This window comes from Sus scrofa, chromosome 15, assembly GCF_054392235.1.
Source record: "Sus scrofa isolate SSC_HxYL_T2T_F1_AM1 chromosome 15, Sscrofa_HxYL_maternal_Yorkshire_Landrace_v2.0, whole genome shotgun sequence".
NCBI classification, from domain to species: domain Eukaryota; kingdom Metazoa; phylum Chordata; class Mammalia; order Artiodactyla; family Suidae; genus Sus; species Sus scrofa.
The window spans coordinates 121,723,052-121,745,445 of NC_139397.1; the positions used below are offsets into that span (position 1 = coordinate 121,723,052).

General features: G+C 36.7%; 1 protein-coding gene across 1 annotated transcript; it reads left to right on the forward strand.

Moving 5' to 3' along the window:
• Positions 1-1,252: 1,252 nt before the first annotated feature.
• On the forward strand, positions 1,253-21,123 carry ICOS (inducible T cell costimulator). The gene is made up of 5 exons (NM_001044546.3): positions 1,253-1,345; positions 16,636-16,974; positions 17,627-17,733; positions 18,707-18,791; positions 19,135-21,123. The coding sequence occupies exons 1-5, from the start codon at positions 1,288-1,290 to the stop codon at positions 19,173-19,175; spliced, it is 630 nt and encodes a 209-aa protein (NP_001038011.2). The 5' UTR covers positions 1,253-1,287; the 3' UTR covers positions 19,176-21,123.
• Positions 21,124-22,394: the final 1,271 nt, after the last annotated feature.

Below are 22,394 nucleotides of genomic sequence, written 5' to 3' on the forward strand. Positions count from 1 at the left end.
GGCTATAGCTCTGATTGGACCCCTAGCCTAGGAAATTCCATATGCCAAGGATGCAGCCATAAAAAGACAATTTTTTTTAAACCTAAATGAATTAATACATATATATAAAACATTATATAAATATATAAATAATCTATCAAAATAATGTGAAATAATATAAATATAATATTAGCTGTATTCATCTTTTTTTTTTTTGCTTTTTAGGGCCACACTCATGGCATATGGAGATTCCAGGGCTAGGGGTTGAATTGGAGCGACAGCTGCTGTCCTGCACTACAGCCACAGCAATGCAGGATCTGAGCCGTGTCTTCAACCTACGCCACAGCTCATTGCAATGCTGATCCTTAACCCACTGAGTGATGCCAGGGATTGAACCTGAATCCTCATGGATACTAGTTGGATTCATTTCCCCTGCACCACAGTGGGAACTTCTATATCCATATCTTATATGCAATAGATATGTTATTTTACATTTAATTTTATATATGCTTTGCATTAACATGTATTATTTCACGTGAAGCATTATATACATAATTATATATAAATGTAATTATTTATATTATTATTACTGTTGTGTTTGCCTACTCTCTCTGCAAGGACAGAGAGACCATGGGTAGGCTCTTCAACTTTCTTACTTTCATCTGAGGCTATAGGGGCAGAATCCTTGGTTTTGACAGACTTTGCTCTACTATGCAAAGCAGGGTTTAAGTTAAATTAAAACTGACTCCATCCTTTGGAAAATTACAATCCTCAATGAATACTTTGTAAATATTCTTTCTCAGATACCTATGTTGCTCCTCTCTCAGATCTCTTCATTTCAAGTTCCGTAATACTTGCATTTATTTCTTGTCCTCTTTCAAAGGCTTTCTATCTGTGGGGCAAATACCATAAGACAGAAATGTGTCAAAATATATGTTATTTATCATGTGGTTAATTTTAGATCATATTATTCCCCAATAACTATTGATTCAGAGGAATAGAATGGTTCTATAAAGTATAGGGATTATCTCTTTCATTTGTTTATTGGAACTAGAATGAGGGTAAAGTTATCCTCTGTCTTCAAAATCATCAATAATCCATGGATTAAGCTTAATGCCCATGAGTAATAATGCCATATAGCCACTGACATCAATTAAGAGCCACCTCCTTGCCTTGATGGTAAGTGTGACACTACATCAACCGCCACAAAACCCACTTCCTTTCCAGAAAATAGAAAACAGCTGAGAATATGAATTCTTTGTCAGCTTTGAACACTGAAGGAGAGAATCGAATTTGTTTCTGGCAAACATGAAGTCAGATCTCTGGTATTTCTTTCTCTTCTGCTTCCAAGTTGAAGTTCTAATGGGTAAGTGGCCTATTGAATATTTATTATTAAGTTATAATTCAAGTGAACATTAAGAAAAATCAAAGGTAGAAAACTGAAGCCTCAAATAGAATTTTTTTTAAGAAAGTAAGAACGATTATAGAAGAGCCCAAGCCCACAGTGAAGGGAGTTTATGTCATTGTTTTAAGATGAAGAAAAATGTCTCATCAGATCATTAAAATTTTAAATTACCTACTTGAAGTTACCTTTTAGCGGTTAAAGTAGAAGAGTGGCTTACTATTCTCAGAGAAAGATGAAAGGCAAAATGACTTGTGTCAACAGAATGAAAATTAAGTAGTCCTGGCATTTGAACTGGGAATTCTTTCTGAAGGAGAAAATAAAATGGAAAGGCTTTGAAAAGAAGGATTTTGATTTTAATCTTATCTGGACGGTCTTTTGTCTGAAATGCCCAGGCTGCTGCTGTTTTTTTTTTTTTCTTTTTCTTTTTCTTTTTCTTTTTTTTGACATTAATGTGTCCTTCTTAAAGGTCAAGAAGTAGTGGACCAATGTTAAACCACTCCCTAGCCTCTGTAGACATCAGAAAAATTACTCTGAAGTCCTCGATCCTTTCTCTTAGGTGGTATATATCAGAATCTATTTGAGCAATATAAATAATGATACCTATGATGAAATTAATACATGTGTTGCTGCTGTTTCTTACTTGGTACATTTCCTATTATTTTTGTTTTATCTTTAACTTGGAGCCATGTTCTTAAGGCTGGGAAAAAGCAAGTGAAATTATATTAAATCGTGAAGTTCTATTAACACTAGAAGCGAAAGCAAAACTTTTAGTAGGTATCATCTTATTTAGAAAGAATTTTTGCAATGGCACAAAAAGATAGACTTTATTTTTCTCTCCAAATAATTAAAAAAAATGTAATGGTCAAATATTCAATCTTGTGGTGGCTCAAGGTGGCTTCAATGTGCATAAATAAAGAGGAAAGAGGAATGAGGAACTAGAGTCTACTTGTAAGTCCCAAGGGCAGGTTGGGGCTGCTTGTTTATTAAACTGTGCCTTTTCTACAACCCAATGAAATCCTCCAGCAGCATGAGTAACAGAGGAATCGCTTTGGAATTGATATTAATTCATTCACTCATACACTAATTCATTACTTCAGCACCAAACACCTGCCATGCAGGAGGTTCTGTGCTGGCCACTGTGTGTACAATGATGAGAAAAACCAGGTCAGTCCTTACCCCCAGGAAGCTACTTGAGTGGTTGGGAGAGAGACATGAATCATAATCCCATGAATGGATGGGACATGATAATGGAGAAGAAAGAATGTATATATGTATGTGTGACTGTGCAGCAGAAAAATTGACAGAACACTGTAAATCAGGTAAAATGAAAAAATAAAAATCATTATAAAAAATAGATTATCATAATCCCATGAGTGCATGACATTTATAGGCAGTTCTATTAGAGGATGTCAGGAAAAGTCCTGAGTAGCGTGGGTGGGTATGGAGGTGCGGTTGGGGCTGTGTTTCATCCAAGTCTTTCCTCTGAATGTGACACTTCAGTTGAAATTTGAAGGACAGGAGTTCTCATTGTGGCTCAGCAGTAAAGAACCCGGCTAGTATCCATGAGCATGTGGGTTAGATCCCTGGCCTTTTTCACTGAGTTAAGGATCTGGCATTGCCATGAGCTGTGGTATAGGTCACAGATGTGGCTTGGATCTGGTGTTGCTGTGGCTGTGGTGTAGGTGTAGGCTGGCAGCTGCAGCTCTGATTTGACGCCTAGCCTGAGAGCTTCCATATGCTGTAGGTGAGGCCATAAAAAGAAGAAATAAAAGAAATTGAAGGACAAATGGGAGTAAATGGGAGAGTGATTGGAAGGTAGGCAAGAATATTCCATATCATGAGAAGAGTAAGTGCAAAGGACCTGTGGTAGAAAGAAAGGAAGTCAGTCTGGAGGCTGGAAGAAGGTGGATGTGCCTGAGTACAGAAAGAGCAGAGGCTGGGGACGGTGCTAGATGAGGCTGGAAAGGAAAGAAAAGGTTAGACTCTATGTGCCATGTGAAGGATTTCAGATTATCTTCCAAGAACACCGGTTCAAGTCATTGAAGTGTTCGTTTGTGCTGCTAAAAAGCATTCCAATGTGCAATGTGGTGTTTCTGCTGTGAAAGAGTGGATCTGGCCTAATAACTAGAAATTGTTTTTAGTTGCCAGACTAAGATGAATAAATTGTACTTCTGGAATGATATTTATCTTGGATTCTGATGGAATAAAACTGTTGTTCTCCTTTATCACACAGAAAACCATGCCATGTGACAAGCTGTTTTCCTGTGTGACATGAGGCAAAATTGGGGCATGAATGGCTAGACAGAGAGAGGACATTGCTAGCAACCTTTACGTTTAAAATATCATCACAATGCATTTATTCAGCAACTGCCATTTTAAAGGCTTTCAATGCAAAGCAAAGAGTCAAACTAAAATAAATGAAGCTCTTGCAGGTCCTTTCCTTTGGCATATTTTTAATTTCCTCATTATGTCAGCCTTTTCATCCCATAGAGAGGTAGAAGGCGTTCTTATTTTCAGTTTATGTTTGGAGAATCTCAGATCAGGAAAGGCTAAGTGATTGGTTACCTAGTGATTCGTGGCAGAACCAAGATTAGAAGTCAGATGTCTGACGCCAAGATTCACATTCTTTTCGCATCAAATTGAGGAAATGAAATAGACCATAAATCTCAAAACGGATACATCCTCACTAGTTTTGTTATTTGATTGGTGAGTTAAGAGGTCAGAAAGCTTGGTGGTTCTCAGTAGCAGCTTCTGGATCTTCTGGGCAATGGGGACCATCTGGATGACCTGATGAATTCTGGTTTTGGAAAGACTACTTTGAAAGCAGTGGAGAGGGAATGACCAATGTCAGATGGTGCTTAATAATGCATGTCGCATGCTGTATTCAGGACAGAAGCTAGGAGGGTAACAGGCTTATTTTGAACCTTGCTCTTGTCACCTAGGCATCAAAGCAGTGATTCCTGAATTCTGTCACCTCAAGAAAACAGCCCTTTGGCATCTCCCTTCTCCTCCTCCCAGAGCACAGAGATCTGTGGATATAAGCTGACCTTTGAGCCCCTCACAGCATGTCCTTCCAGGGCACATGTTGAATTAAAAAAATCCAAATTGCCTGTCTTTGCTTTCAATAGATTAATTTAGGCCATATTCCTTCAGCACAGTAACACCATATTGATTTTATTCCTTCAATATTATGTTTCATTTCTATTTATTTTCCTCTGTTGTCATAGTCTCTTTTATTTTTGTTGGTATGAGGAGGTTTCTTTTAACTCCCCTCTTTCCTCTGTAATTTGGGAGGGCGACTACATTTCTTGGTTGGCCAAGTCTTTATCATGTTCAGAGCATCTTACTTGAATGTCTGTTTGTTTATTATTGCAGTAAAGGAGATAATGACAATGGCCTTGCTTGGTGTGTTTATCTCCCCCTCCTTCAACATGTCAAGAACTTTGGAGTGTTTTTGTCCCACTCTCAGGCTTTCCTGTTAGTATACCCCTGCCACATACGTGGGTTTTGTTGAAAAAATGAAAAACTTGTAGTTGCAGATCATTGCTAAATTTCCTCAGACAGTATTTCTCTTCTAGTTCAAGAGTTCTTTCTTTACACTCACTTCCCTTCTTTTCAGGGGCAGCATCATTCTTATCATCTGTTCCTGTCTTGTCTTTCCTGTTCTGACTCAGTGATCAGAAGACTTCCATTATTTTCTTCGGATCCCTTGAACTCTCCGAAGTCCAGCATATATAAAGATGTCTTCCTTTTACTCTGATGGATGACTAATATCTTTTCCAGGAATGAGATTCCTGGACTGCAGCCTTTTCTCTTAATAGTCTTTGGATATTCATCCATGCCTACTGGCTTTTAGGGTTGCGGGTGAATAGTTCCATGCTAGTCCAACTCTCATTCCTTTGCAAAGAACTTGAAAAATTCTCTAGAATCTTGTAGGCTATTCTGTTGGATATTGGAATTCAGAAATTCCATTAGGATATGCCAAGTTCTGTGTATTTTCATTAACATTGCTTTGGACTGGGTGAACCTTTTCAACCTGCAGACTTCAGTTTTTCTTTTTTAAATTTAATTTCAGGGATATTTCCCTCCTAGTAGTTGTTTAGTCCTATCTTTGTCTTTTTTCCTTCTTTTTAGAAATGCGTATTATTCTCATATAAGATCTCGAGACCCTTGTTTTTTCATCATTAGTGAACAAAATGGCTTTAATAACTTTCCATCGCTGTTTACAACTCCCTCAGATGAAATGGAATGTTATAGTTCTTAAATTACTAGTGGCATATTCCCATTTCTTGGTAGAAACAAACTATGGGTGTGTAGAGTGGACATAAATTCTCATCAAAGTTTTCCTCACTGTAATATCCATAGATTTCTTTGACTTAAAAAAATTGGCCTCAGTATCTGCAGTTGTAAACTGACCAAAAGCCACAGTTTATGCTGTTTCCCTAACCTTAAGAATGAATTTTATGTAAAAAGACTTACTAAGATTTGCAAACACAAACGTGTATCATTTGCAGCCTTCAATATCCAAAGAAAAGGCCACTTTAACTCCATAAATGGCATCTCTGTGCTACTGCTAGTCTAATGAATTGAGTCTATCAAATGTCACGTTTTGGTCATTCCAAGTAAAGTAAGAATGTGACATTCAATACCCTCTTAGGAAAATTCAGAATTATGTTTTGGAAAGTAGAACTTAAGTATGGAGAAAATATGTAACACAAATGAAAGCTGTTAGTCAAAGTGTAATTTTTTTTTCATTAGTTTGGCTTGCATGATTGATTGAAACAGATTGAGACTGAGTTTAAAGAGATAGTCAGAAATTAGAATATGAACCTCTTCTGGCTCATGCATAACATATTGATGCCTGGATCTGCTTTGCTTGAGGGAAAGCTAAGAAAAAACAGGTTGTCAGCAAGGAAGATTATGGATTCAAGCATTTGACTAGTCAACTACTGGTTCTGATAGAGTCTGAACTTCTGTTCAGACTTTTGTTTGTCTGAGCTATGATGCCATAGATATGGCACTTTAGACAAGCAATGAAGTATCCTTTAAATGGAACTTTTTTGAATGTGAGAAATCAGACTTTTTATAGCCAACATTTATATTCTCCTATGGTTCAGTCCCCCCCAAATCCATTCATGAAAAACAACAACAACAAGCAAACAAAACCTCTACTGCACTCACAGTTCAAGTTCTGTTTATTTTGTACTATCTGGAACTGAAGCAAACTTTCCAAGTAGTCCCTGTTGGCACTTATTTAATTATATGGTATATGATGACCTCTTAAATCATAGAATACATAGGTGTCTCCAATGTGAATATTACTTTAAATATTTGGGACAATTTCATACTCAATATATCTCAAAGGAAAAGAAATTGAAACAAACTTCCAAATCTAGCTTAATGTGAAAAGTCCTTTCTTCCTTTCATTCTGACTTTTTTTTTTTTTTTTTCTCAGCAAGTCTCTTTAGCTTCTGTGATTCAGTGTCTGTAAAACTAGGAGATTGGACTAGATTATTGGACTAAGGGGCTCCTTATGTATGTGGACTCTGGTCTCAAATTGTCTAGGTTCAAATTATGGCTCTGCTACATTTTACCTCTATAACCTTGGGCTAGTTAGTCAAGCCTCAGTTTCCTCATCTGTAAAATAAGGATTAAAAATAGAAAGTATGATGTAAAAAGCTGCTGTGAACATCAAATGATATATTGTATGCAATGCATTTAAAACCCTTAATATATGGGAAGCACACAATGTTTATAAGTTGCAATTATTATTTGGAAGCTTTTGAAAGCTTAGATGTTTATATAACTCCAGACTTATTAGGCTTCAGAGAACCATTGGGGGTATCACATTCAGTTTGAGTCTTTGCCTTTAGACCTAGAAATAATTAATCTCCATTATCCAGTAAATAGGATCTCTTGCTCTGTTTTTCTTGCTCATCCCATCACCCCATTCCAGAACATTTACCAGCCATAGCTGGTAAATGCTGGTTACCAGCTTCCGTATTCTTCTACTCATTCTTTCATTTATTATTATTGAGTGTCTACTATATTGCAAGTCCTGGGACTAGTTAAGTGACCAAGATACAATCTTTATCCTTCAGAAGCTTGTGATTAAATGATAGAAAAATGATTATGGTCTAAGCTTAGACATTATAAATATATTGGCGTAAATAAAGCTTTATTGAGAACATAGAGATAGGGGTCTCAGGGAACAATTAAAATAGTTCCTAAAGAAAGAGTGAGGATTTCCAAGCAGATAAAGGAGTAGTAGGATATTCTGGTCTATGGGAACAGAAGTAACACTCTGAAAAGAATGACCAAAAACTTCAGTGTAGCTTGAAGGTTTATAGCCCCTGAGATTGTGAAAGGGTTTTGTGTCATGCTAAGAAAACTGATTTTTTTTTAACCTCATATGCAAAAATGTAATAGAAGCTTGTATGCTGGAGAGTGAAATGCTTTTTAGAAACACAATTTTGGAAACAGCATGGAGGATGGATTCAGAGGGAGAGACTACTATTGAGCAGGCCAGTCAAGAAGATGCCTCCACAGATGAGGGAAAGTGTGAAAGGTCCTGGATTGGCAATGGGAATGGAGAAAATCAATTGAATTCAAGACTTAGAGTCAACTGGACTTGGTGATCAATTCTATCAGGACAGTCAGAAAAGGAAAAATGAGGAAGACTCTGGGGTTCTGAGGTGTCTCCTGACTTAAAGGACAGGACTTGGGTTTGGTGAGTGAATACTAAGTTCAGTTGGGGAATGTTACTCTTGATGTGCCGGAGGTGTCCAGATAGAGGTGTTAAAAGGAAACTGGAAATAAGGGACTGACTGAAGTCAAGGGAAGGGCTGGAGAAAAAAGTGGGGGTTACTGGAGTAGAGTTTATTTTAATTATTTTGTAAATATTGCTAGAGAGTCTTACAACACCTCTGGATTTTTCCATTTTCACAAAGCAAGTTGGTTTTTATGAGAAGAAAATCAATCTTTCATTTACAAAAAAAATTATACATTTTAGAGCACCAAAGCTTGTTTTACTCTCTCTACAGAATTCCTCAGGGAATAAAAACAATTCACACATGTGTGTGTATGTGTGTATAATCTTTTGGCTTTTTGACTTTATGCTTATGTTTCTTCTTCACATTTTTTTGGCTTTCTTTTCCACAAGTGTTAAAACTTTGGATTGGGTTATTTTGCCTCCCTTTGCTACTGATTTCAATCACTGCTTTAGACTATGAATGCCTCTGAATAATAATGTAAATATAGAAATGATGCTTATATAAAAATCTTCTAATTGGGATTCTAAAAGTTGTAGCTGGTAGATGCATAAGAAATGACAGTGCTTTTATGAAAGGTGAAAAAAGTAGTAGAGAGCATATTTTTTTAAATGCCAACATTTTTAAGTAAACAAAACCCTAATATACACATTTCAATATTTACAACTTTGCCTGTTATTTATGTGCTATGTTAAGCTAAAGCTTATCATTGTTGGATTACAGAAAATATTTTTAATAAGCATTATTAATAATTGCAAACTCAGGAGCGCTTATCTTTCTATTGCTCTGAGACCTTTGTGGAGGTTTGTGGTTAAAGTCTGAGTTAAGGAGAATAAAGTCAAATTGCTGAATTGTCTCGCACCCCCTGCACTGTGTGGGTTCTCTAAGTGTTTTTGCCAAAAGATTTTCAACCAGGCCTAATGCAACTGCTTATAAAGAGTCCTGGCAGGATGGATGTTAGCAAGACAATCTTACACTGAACAAATGAAATAGTTTAGGTATTAAGAAAATCAATAGGCAAATAAACTTCTGAACCATAGTGCAATTCTCAGGTGAATGACCCTTTTCTTTAGAGATTTTTCCTAACAGATCCCCCAAAAGAAGACGCAAATGTTTTTATCTTTAAATTTTTTTGAAGATCTAAATAAATCATCTAATATAAAGATTTTGATTTCATTCTTGAAATATTAGTCTATTGATATCAACAGTAATGTTATAAAAACCATAGCTAGCAGTTGTTAATAGTTTTGAACTTCTTTTGGAAGGATTGCACCCTTTAGACCTGGTAGTTAGTGTGATTTAGATACAGTACCTGTTCTTTAGAGTCTTTATAGTCTAGGACTACCAACAAGAAGTAAAAATATATGGTAGCAAAACCAAAAGTAAGTCTTATTAAAAGTTAAAAAAAATTTTTTTAAGGCATATGGAAGTTCCCAGGCTAAGGGTTGAATTGGAGCTGTAGCTGCCAGGCTATGCCACAGCCATAGCCACAGCAACTTGGGATCTGAGCTGCATCCCCAACCTATACCGCATCTTGTGGCAATGCCAGATCCTTAATTCCACTGAGCGAGGCCAGGGTTTGAACCCACATCCTCATGGATACTAGTTGGGTTCTTAACCTGCTGAGCCACAAAAGGAACTCCCCAAAAGTAAGTCTTACTATTCAGATTTTAAGACCCATCACCAAGATTCCAGAGAACATATTTCTATTTGTGTTTTTAACAATGCTTTAAATGCTCAGTGTTATAGCATGGTGTTTCTGTTACAAATCATTAACATGCTCTGGTTATGAAAGTTTTGGATGTATTAGAACAATCCTTGGTCCAGGTGCACCAGTCCTGACATATATTGGGCAAATTTAATAATTCTTTACTATGAAGGATACAGATAATAACCAGCTTTAAACCTGTCTTCCCCTCTGTAGATACCAAAGAGCCAAGAGAAGAGTCAATCATCTAAACACGTCTTTACGAACCTGGTAGATATTTATAATAGTTAAACAACCTGCTTCTTTAAAGCTCAGATGGATTAATATTCATTAGAATCTGACATCCTTGTTGAGGAGGTGTCATATGTGTTTGATTGTATATTTGCATGTACTTATTTGCAGAAGAAAGGCAACATGTCATTGCTAACCCTGGGATTATGTCCCAGTTATGGGCTATGTAATCCTGGGCAAGATATTCATTTTTCTGGCGTCAGGTTAACTTGGTAAATTTAAATGTAAAATTCAAAATGAAAGGCTTAACTGGATTATTTCTTAAACACTTTCTGATTCTTATATAATATATTCTATGCTTTATGTCTCCAGATTTATAACATCACTGAGAGCTACATTCATCCATCCATCCATCCATCCAATAAATATTTATTGTGACTTGCTACATACCAGGTGCTATTGTATATACTTGTAATGGATCAGTAAATAAAATCAAAGCGGTTCCTGATTTTAAAGCTTATATTGTAGTGGGATACCCAGACAATAAGCAAATAAACAAACAAATCAGACAATGATACTTTATCTCAAGTAATATGACAGAGAGGTACTTAGGGTGCACTTTGAATTGAGTGGTCTGTGGTTGCTGGGCAAGTAAGAAGCAACCATATGAAAATCAGAGATAACATCCCAGGCAAAGAAACAACAAATATAAAGCCTTGGGGACCAGATTCTTGCTTTGAGAAATAGAAAGAAAAGCAGTATGACTGCAGTGTAGTGAGTGACTTCTATAAAACAGTGTTAGCAAGGTAGAGTAGGTCATGGAATAAGGAGCTATAATTTCTTCTGAGTTGGGAAAGCCACAAATATTTTATAAGCTGGGCAATAACACTGTCTGATTATGTATCTAAGATGTATATGGCTTCTTTGAGGAGAGTGAGTGGTGAATGGCCATGAATGAGAGCAGAAAGTTAGGAAGTTCTTGTCAACCCAGAGCGAGATCATGCTGGTTTGGACCAATTGCAGTTTAGATGGAGAAATGGTTAGATTCTAAAGGGCATACAGGTTCAGGAAATTAGACCTTCTTCATGCAGACAAATTTTTAACAGTGATCCTGTGAGACTCAATCTGTAGGGACCACTCTCTAGCTTCACACAAGGTTGCCTGCTTCCATTATACTTCTTTGGGTTGTTGCTAGTGGTCCTTCAAAGACTCAAAATCCTTCATATGCCCAAGAAGTGGTGTGACTTTAGACAAATAATCTAAACTGTCTGGGGCCATCAGTTCTCCTTACATGGAAAATAGGAACTTGCGGTATGATTTCTACGTTTGCCAGGTTTGACTGTGTAGGATGCTGGGCACAGGTTGAATCATGTTACAGGAAACACGAGTGTGATGGTGGGGGTGTTTACAGGATGTCTGAAACATGAACAGACAGTGTATATGAGAACTTATGGGGATTGGAGATGGAAATGGTGTATTAGGGAGAATGAGGGACAAATCCAAGATAGTGTGAGAGAGAATATTTTGGAGGGTGATTTTACATTAACATGTGGTATGTAAAGAAAACTTTAGCTTGATAGAAAGGAAGGAGAGCAAGAAGAAAGAGATGGATGGGGGGGGGACCCTCACAGTTTTCAACTACTTCTGTGATGGTAGGGGAACTGACCAAACAGATTTGACATCCCATCAAAAGAGCCACTGGCTATGAAAACTGGTCCTATCACACCACTATTCCTGGTTGAATATTAGACTTGGAGATAAGAATATCCAGGGAAGGTACAGAAAAGATTCTAGATGCTTCTGCAGTTATAAGAAACTAATATATTCTGATTTCCTTAAATTGTCTGTCTATCCATTAAATGCTTTAGTCATGGTTAGAGGGATGAGCTCCTTTTGAATTTATTTTTCAAATAGCACCAGAGACTAAGAAAATTTTGTCAATAGTTATTTGAGCTTATCTGTTCTCTAAGGTAGTTATGAAGCAATTGTTGAAATGCCATAACTGATTCCTCCAGTTGAAAACATTCAAATAGCAGACTTAGAGTTGCCAAATGGTTTTCCAGATGAAAACCTTAAGGACTGGGTATCTGGAAACTTAAGTCGGGTCTATAACCACATTTAATAATAATAAAAAAAATAACCAAGGTAGTTTTTAGATTAAAAATGATAAAATGAATAATTAAGAAGTTCTTGTAGAAATGACACTTTGGAAGCCCTGGTTACCCCTCTGATGTCAATGGCACGCATGCTTGACACTGTCAATCAAGAAAAACTTGGGTAATTTTACTTATACCTAAGTGCTTTTATGAACAGGAAGATAGTCTCATCAATCTTCATTTCACCTGACTTCCTGGAATAGCCTAGTAAGATGCTGAGACAGAGAGAGTACTAAGGAAACATGGTTTCTCCTCTGAAGAACCTAACAGAAAAGTAATTGCTCTTTTGGTAGTTCCTGGTCTCATTCGGATAGGTTCTCATCCTGAATCCATAGAGACTGAATGTCGGAAAGAATTTTAAGATGTCTTGGTCTCACTTCCTTATTTCACAGGTGAAGAGACAAACTCTAGAGAGGTACCCTTGTCACAGAGACTTGCTAATGGCCAAGCCAGTGGTTTCCTCTGGTTTCCTTGGGAAACTGAGCGTTGCCTTTCCATTACCCTGTACCGCCAACCATTTTATTTTGTCTTGCATTGGGTCATAGGTCATAGTGTGGGCACGAAAGGAGAAAAAAACTGCTGACAAAATCATCTTCAGAAATAGAAGACAACACATCTACATCTTTGTGTGCACAAGGTGGCCGCAGACACCCTTGCTCCAAGATCTCTTTGTGGTTTATCGGCTGCCATTATAAAGTCCTTAGGAAAGTTGCTCTCTGCATTTCTAAAGGAACTGTGAACCAGCCCATTGATTTTATCTTATGCAGCAGACAATAAAGACATTAGCATCAAAGCAATAGTAATGCAATGTAATGTACTCTCAGACAAATAAGTCCTATGCAAAACACCTTTCATTTTAATCTTATAAAGATCTCATCTATTCTCGTGTAATCAGTTTTTCCCCCTTCCTTTTGCTTATGGTGTTCCCTATATTTTTAAAGTAAATCAAGCATTGGGAGTTCCCATCGTGGCTCAGTGGCAACTATTCCAACTGAGGACGCAGGTTCGATCCCTGGCCTTGCTCAGTGGGTTAAGGATCAAGTATTGCCATGAGCTGTGGTGTAGGTTACAGATGCAGCTCGGATCTTGCGTTTTGGTGGCTCTGGTGTAAGCCAGAAACTGTAGCTCCAATTTGACCCCTATTCTGGGAACTTCCATATGCTGTGGACACTGTCATAAGAGGAGAGTAATAACAAAAACAGTAACAATAATAATGAAATAAATCAAGCATTGTTTTTCTTCTGTATACATTTAAAACTATTTCATTCTAAAACAAAACACCTCTTCAGAAAAATGAACAAATATAAAGGTACAATTTAATAAATAAGTGGGGGAACTTTCCATATGCCACGGGTGCGGCCCTAAGAAAGAAAACAAAAAAACAAATAAGCTATTATATGTTCGAATTATCAGGTCCCCAAAATAAAACAATTGAGCTTACTATGTTTAACTAAATAAAAGACAAACTTATAATAATATTTGTAGAGCAGAGAAAACTAAGGAAAAAAAATCAATTAATTTGAAAAAGAACTAACTGGCAAAAAAACCATACTAACTGAGATTAAAAACTCAATGGCTAGGTTAAGAGAATATTAGACAGAGAATTGATAACTGGAAAATTCAGTTAAAAATTATTCAGATTGCAGTCATAATCCACAGATTCAAGAATCCCAAGAAATCACAAGCAGGTTCCCAGGCTAGGGGTTCAATCAGAGCTACAGCTGCCGGCCTATGGCACAGCCACAGCAATGCCAGATCTGAGCCACGTCTGCAACCTACATGCCAGATCCTTAACCCACTGTGGAGGCCAGGGATGGAACATGCAACCTCAATGTTCCTAGTTAGATTCGTTTCCACTGCGCCACAATAGGAACTCCGTGTATTTGTCTTTGTAGTCTGTTGTTTCTGTTATTGTCTTGTTTCCTTGTGTGCCTGATTTTTTTATGCTGGTACTTGTCATTGTAATTAAATATTATTTGAGTGATAATTTGAGGCCTAGGATATAAATCTTTTCTTCCTGGAATAGTTTGCATTTTTACTTTAAAAAACCTACGGGTAATAATAATCCCAAATCACCTTAAACAAAGTTCAAGTATTGGGATTATCTGGACCATCAAAGTGATTTGAAAGTGGGCTACGATCTGCATGAAGGCTGGTTTACTTCTGGTTTACTTGTGTTCTAAGGATGTACCCTTTGGGATCTCAACTTATTGTGAGTGTCTTTTACCAGATTTCTCACTTGTAGGCTCTGATAGTTGAGATGTGAAAATAAAAGTTTGAATTTGGGAAAACAGCACATACCTTCGGAGTAAAAACTTCTAAGCTCTGCTTATCTCTCTGGATTCTGACTCTTCAAATTTAACCTAGTAATTTATCTTCTTCTTCTTCTTTTTTTTCCCAGCTCTTAAATTCTTAGATTAATATTTCCAGACATTTCATTCAATAATTTTGGGTGTTTTGGGGTGGAAATTAGTTTGAATAATCTGAATTGCTATAGGTGAAAACTAGAACACTTTGTGTATTTTTACAATCAAATCCCAAAGTTTAAAATCTATTTCTCAGTAGTATGAGAGATATAAATTAAAGTCTAGAAATAATTAAGAAAAATAAGTAACTGGTGAATCTTATATAACATTAATGCCCTGGTATAAGCAGAGTTGTGGCAAGTGAACTTTCCTGCATAATGCTAGCCCTGTTATAAAGTGGAACACTTCTTTCAGAAAGCATCATGACAATACACAGTGTTATCACAGTATTTAAACATTTTGACCACATGTCAAAATATTTACATAAAGTCAAAATGCTGAAAACAACCCTAACAGTTATCATTAGTGGAATGCTCTAACAAATTATGATACATTAATATTATGGCCTTTTATAATCATTAAAAATGATAATTACGGTAACTATATAAAATGGAATGTTTATGGCATAACATTTAGTGACAATAGAAGAATGCAAAGTAATAGGTTTGCTAAATAAAATAAGTACATGTCTGGAAAACAAAGAGCAATAGTGCACAAATAGTATTTCTATTTCACTAGAGTAGGAGGGCAAGGCAATTTTTTTCCTTAATAATTTCTTTGCATTTGTTACATAGTTTTCTGAAGAATAAAAACTGGGATTTCAAAATTTAAGCTAAAAACTGTAATGCGAATAATTTTTACTAAACAATTTCAGCATGAAGCTTTGTCATAATAAAAAAAGAAGAAGAAATAAAAAGAAAAAAGGCAGGCAAAGAGTAGTTTGAACTTAAGATCTGAATAACTCAGAATCTGGAACCAGGCCAAAGCCAGTCAGGTTTCTTTCTTCTGTGTTCTCCGTATAGCTCACAAAAATAACCTTGACTTCCTATAAGCTTAACACTTTTAAAAAATGAAAAAGTAAACAAATATGTGGGGTTTTACCTTTATCATCAGACTTTGATTCAGTTTTCAATGGATGAGGTTCAGAGAAGACACATTTCTATCATTTGGAAATGATTCTTTTACTCCCTAGCAGGAGGGTACAGTGTATATTTATATATCATTATTCATTTTTAGTTTAAGCTATTTCATGCTTTTAAAAGTTTTTCTCCCCTATATTATGTCTTTCCCAAAATTCCTTATTGTTTTGGAGAGGTTTATCCTCTAAATTAGCATGAAAGTGCTAACGCTTCTTCAATTTCAATTTTCAAAGTCACTTTCTCAAAGTGGCATTATCTGATTCTCCAATCAAAATTAAAACCAATCTAAGGGGTTCTTGCTGTGGCTCAGCCAGTTAAAGACCCAACGTTGTCTCTTTGAGGATGTGGGTTTGATCCCTGGCCTCGCTCAGTGGGTTAAAAATCCGGTGTTGCCACAAGCTATGACTAGATTGCAGATGTGGCTCGGATCTGGTCTTGCTGTGGCTGTGGTGTAAGCTGTCAGCTGCAGCTCTGATTTGACCACTGGCCTGGGAACTTCCATATGCTGTAGGTACAGCCCTAAAAAGAAAAAAAAAAAAAAAATAGAACCTATCAACTCTTATTTAAATAGTACTCCATTCTCAGCATGAATTATGTGCCTCATTACATATTTAGTTGTTTATCTAATCTGTCTCCAGAATGAAATCTGCCAGAGGGCAGGAACCATTTGTTTGATTCATACTATGTAAATATGGTATTTAATATATTGCATATTATATATTAATATATGACAAACAAGTCTCCTGGCTAGGATTTTTCTTGTTTTTTCAGTTTTAACATCAAGTTCTGTTTTTTGGTTGTGAAGTTCTTTGATTATGGTGCAAAAAAAGTGACTTTATGAAGGGAAGATATTACTTTTGTGTTCAAATATAGGGCAACAAAGTCATAAAATGTCACTTTTAATTTGTTTTCTTTTCTTCTTCTTCTTTTTTTTAATCCAGGAGAAGTCAATGACTCTGCCAAGTCTGAGATGTTTATGTTTCATGATGGAGGTCTACAGATTGTATGCAAATATCCTGATACTGTCCGACAATTTAAGATGCAGTTGCTGAAAGGGAAGAATATACTCTGTGACCTTACGAAGACAAAGGGAAGTGGAAACACGGTGTCCATTACCAACGTGAATTTATGCCAGTTTCAGTTATCCAATAACAGTGTCTCTTTTTTTCTGTATAACTTGGACAGTTCTTATGCCAGCTATTACATCTGTGAATTATCAATTTTTGATCCTCCACCTTTTCAAGTAGATATTCTAAGCAAAGAATATTTGAATATTTATGGTAAGACATTGTTTTCATCTGCCAGACCTAGGAGTACATATGTATTTTAACAGGTTTTTCTCATTAATGAAAACAATTAAAAAATAATTATCTTTCATGTTGAGTTCATTTTAGGGCAATTGTTGGCAATAATTTATGATGAAATATGCAAGAATGTTTATTCCTAATTAGTATGAATTAGTAATAGGTAATTTAATCATATGGACTGCTGAATTTGAAATAGGTCATGTTGTTTTTTAAAACACCTATGCCATTAAAAATCAGGAAAAAATTAGGACAAATATCCAAAACCATGGTTTAATAGTTATTTCCTCTATTCACCTAAAGTTTAAGGTTTTGGTTTTATGCTGGGATTTGTAGTTTTATATTATTACTTCTCCTACTTACTGTTTTGCAAAAACAAAGATAGCAAAGTCTTTTCTACTAATCACATTTGTAAACACATATGTGCATGGAATCTTTTAGGTTTTAGTTTTTGGCTCTTTGCTGTCATACTGAGATGATGTTATTGATTTATTTCTTACTAGATTTCATGATTGTAATGAAGACAAACTTCATTTGTTTAAATTTAGTGAATGAACTTGTGATTCAGCACTGAAAAGGAGATTTGATTCTGACAGTTTTGCTTACTGTATCTTTTTTTCCAACCCAGAATCACAGCTTTGTTGCCAACTGAAGTTCTGGTTACTTCTAGGATGTGCAGCCTTTGTTGTAGTCTACATTATTGGATGTGTTCTTACATGTTGGCTTACAAAAAAGGTGAGCATTGTCTGTCTTTACTGAGGAAAGTTGTTACTCATCAAGGTACCTATTACTATTGCCAGAGTAATTTGATAAACAACTAGATGATTTATTTTCCTCCAGATAAGCCTACTAATTAGACTGCTAACTTGGAACAGAGTCTTATTTGCTTTATAGATGCTTCATTCCAAAAATAATTCAGTGGCTTACAGAGAGTTATGTCATCTTTATTATTCAAAAAATATAAGCAAATTGTGGCATGGAAAGACAAAAAGGAAGGAGGAAGGTTAAAACATAAAAATAGGTGCTTTCAACTTATAAAAATTATTACAGTTGGGCTGAAAATTTGATTCTAATTTTCCAGAGTCAGGGCAGATGAAACTTCAGATGAAACAACTTATTAATTGTAAGTTTTCCTCAGGTAGTCAATAACTGTGGTAAGTTATTAGGACTCCTTGTTTTTACAGAAAACCAATGAAAAGCTATGCAGAAAGAGAAAACAACAGCATAACAAAAATCTCTCTGTGCTGGGGATATTCTCTTTAGTCTTTTACAATATGGGTTCTCAGTCAAAGAACTTACAAGGCTCTGCATATTATGCAAAGATATTACCATCCTTAGTATATCCACAGTATGATCATTGGCCAGGCAGTGTGTATATCTACACCAGAAGAAAATTTGAAAAGAGGAATAAAGAAGGAGGAGAATAAGATACTCTCCAAGTCCAGCTCTATTGAGGAAGGAACAGTACAGGCATAAATGAGAAAAGACATTTAGCAGAAAGTTTTTTTTTTTTTTTTTTTTTTAACTTAAAGCCCTTTTCACATTGTTCTCCTACTTAGCCTCAAGTTAGGAGCTGAAGTCACCTTATAACACTGTCATATACTGTTTCAACAAGGAAATAGAAAACAGTAAAAACAAATACCCCCTGCCCCAGGAATGGAGATGGGGAAGAACAGATGCCAAACCACGTTTCTGACTTTTCTTGCAGAAATATCGCCCCAGCGTGCATGACCCTAATAGTGAATACATGTTCATGGCAGCAGTGAACACCACTAAAAAGGCTGGACCAACAGGTACAGCAACAAGTTGGGGTTTGGGAAGGGAAGAGTATTCTTTACACAAAGCCTAGCATTTTAGTTTTTTATTTTATAGGAAGGGAAAATGTTACTAAGACTGGGTGATATTTCCATGGGTGTAAGTCCATGGAAAATAGGGAATTAGTGCTCAGTCTTGCATAAGGAAGTGTTTGGATGGTGTGTGTGTGTGTGTGTGTGTGTGTGTGTGTGTGTTCGTGTGTGTGTGTGTGTGTGTGTGTGTGTTTACAAGAGGCAGAGGAAAGGGCAAACCTTGTTGAAGGGGATTGGCATGTGGAGAGCTTTAAAGAATTTATTCTAAGTTTTTAAGTTTTTGTTATAGATGTGACCCGCAATTTGGTACGCTCTGGCACACGGGCATGAACCAAGTCGGCCAGTTCTCTCCAACTCGAAGTGCAAGATTCCCTTATTTCCTGGACTTGATTTGACTCCATCTTCTGCTGGCATTTTGTTCAGTCTCAACCCGTGACTCTATCCATCAACACGGATTTTAACAGTCAGCCTCAGTACTGCTGAATTCTCTCAAATACCCTCCTGCAAGTAGATTTAGAGAAAGCCCAGCTCATGTGTTCTCAACAAACAGACCTCACTGGGATGGAATTCCTGTCTTCATATCTGCTTCTAGCAATGCACCAGCCAGTAAAATGAACATGTCTACAAAAATGTTTTCAAGATGCCAAGGGTACCGAATCTGTAAAGCAAATGGGCCACCAAGGGCCAGAATCTGTCTGCATTTCAATAACAAACTACCTCTCCTTCTCGTAGGGATGATCTCTCCTTTTCAAATCAGATGATAGGAGGAGATGCTTCCAAACTGTAGTTAGTTTATTTCTGAGGTGTGGTTGTGTAACCAGAGCGTATCATTGCACTAGTGCACAGCGCTCTTCCCCAACTTCTGAAGTCCACTTGGCCCCTCCACCAGGAGTTTAGATGCCTTTGCGTGCTCTCAATTTTCCTTTTTCAAAATACTTCCACATAACTACTTGACAGACACCCTGAGTTAGGAGCTATGCCTACTGTTTTTCCTTTTGTGACTCAGTTATCTGTAGAGTTGCAGCCTAATGACTATAACTTCCCTCTATTCTCCCTGAACAAGCATATTTTTGCTCCAGAAAGGTATCTTATTTTTCCCCAGTTCAGTCGAAATGGTTTTCTTTGCTGACTCGTTGACATCAGTGGTAGGAGACATTGCTCAGAATCAAAAGCGAATTCATTTTATGATACTTTCCCATCATTATCTATGTTTACATGGTGCTATTAATTACGAGTTAGGCTATTTTTGTAGATGTTCAAATTGCAAACAAACAAAGAAGTCCATCTTTCCCTGTCAAGCCTTGACCTGGGTTGGGTAAAGCCCCTGATCCTTTCAGCTTGAAGGCTGCAGTTCCTGGAAGTCACTGCCAAACTAGAGCCATGCTACCTCTGGGCCTGACAGGTTGAAATGGCCCCCATCAGCCTGGAGCAGCCATCCGGTCCTGGATGGAATTCCCAGAGTTGGGAGACTCTGCTAAGCCAAGATAACCAGGTGCTCTCGCACCCAGAGGCTGAAGTTGCTGGGGACCAGAATGGGTCTGCCTGCTGTTTGGACCTCCAGGATCTATGAAAAAGCCCAGATGTGTCAGAAAACATCTGTATAATTCCCTTTCCTAGAAGCCACTCAGCCTGGAAACTGGTCCTGGCCCATTAAGACAGTCTTCATTTGAATTTGATTTGGTCAGAAAGATTCTTAAGTATATGTAACATGTAATTACTCCTAGCTGAAATATTCTCTCCCCTTCCTATTCTGCATGCCCAAGGCTTTGGAAGCAGCCAATGTGAATGTGACAACATTTTCGAGTTTGATTAAATGGGATTATGTAGTAGTTTTAAAATTTGTAGTTGTCCGCTTATAGTTTACTTTAAAAATAAGACCTGATGTGTCATTATGCATACTTATATTATTTTAAGCATGTGTAATACCGGATGTGTACAGTACAGTACTGAATATGTAATTTGAATCAAGTACGGTGTTCTGTTTTCAGCTGACTTGGACAAACTGGCTGGCTCTGCAGAGGTGTTCTCTGGGTTGTTTGCAGCCTTCTGCATGGGGTGTCAAGTGGGGAAGAACAGCCCTCACATGGCCCACCTCTCCTGGTTGTCCAAGTTGTGCCCTGAAGCATCCTTATTCTTAGCACTGGACATTTCAGAGTGAATTACTAAAGGATACAATTTCTATGAAATAAAGACTGATTTTAAGAAAAGTTGATTATAAAATAGATTTTAGCCATGGTAAGAAGCTAAAGAATAAATATTTGCTATTCAGCAACCAAAATATCTCTGTTTTCTTTGGGGGGGTGGGGAATGATTATCACCCTAGCACTTGCAAATTTGACCTTGTTCTTAAAGACTGTTAACACTGCTTGGAACAGTTGCTCTTTTCATTTCCATTTAAAAAAATTTGAAACAATCACTAACACAAAAAAGTTGGAAGGCTAGCAAAAGGACTTTTATTTTTCTAATTTTCTGACCTAATACCCTATCATATCTGAATAGTATGCATTTCCTTTGAACAAGTACATTCTCTTCCATAACCGTAATATAATCGTCAACATCAGAAAATTATCACGGACACACTGCTGCCCCTAATCATCAGGCTGCAGTTTCCAAGTGTCCTTATAATATCTTTTATGCAAAAGATTCCTTCCAGAATCTCCCTTTGCCTTTAGTTGTCACATCTCTATTCTGAACTTCAGTCTGGACAGTTCCTCAGTCTAGACTTGTATGGTCTTGACTCTTTTGAAGATTACAAGCAATTATTTTGTAGAATATCCCTTGATTTGGGTCAGTCTAATGTTTTTTCACAATTAAATCATTTTATTGATCTTCAGCAAAGATAACACAGAGGTGATGTTATGTTCTTTTAATTGCATCTTACTAGGTGGCTCAAATCTATCAGTTGGATTACTGATAACATCCATTTTGATTACCTGACTAAGGTGCTGTCTGTCAAGCTTCTCTTCTGTAATGCTTTTCCACTTTAGCAATAAAAAATTGTTCATGGGGAGGTACTTTGACATCTTATAAGCCATCTGTTCCTCTTCAAAGTTTCAATTTATTCATTTTTCAATTTTTAAGTGTATGGTTTCTTATTTTATTCAGTAGGCAAGTGTTTGTTATATTTTTTATTTTATTTTGATGCTTAAATTGTTCTATCCTTGGCTAGGGATTCAGACTGGCACCCCATTCCTTCAACCATGTCTCCTTATTCTTTCAGCACTTCCTTACTTGCTGGCAGAATAGACATTCCAGGCTCAGCTCGGGTTTTTCTAGCCTCAGTCCTAGAATCAGTTGTTCCTCCAAGGATCTTGGGTTTCTTTGAGTGGGCAATGGATTTTAGAAGCCAAGATTTAAGCATTAGTAAACGCTCATTAAGACTGAGATTTCCCTGTTCCAGGACCCTCAGTGTACAGAACTGGGACACACAACCCATATATACACAAATATAGATGTAAATGTGTGTGCATATGTGTATGTGTGTGTATACAAATACATATGTTCATGTAATACATATATTTAAGTATAGATGTAAATACATGTATATAC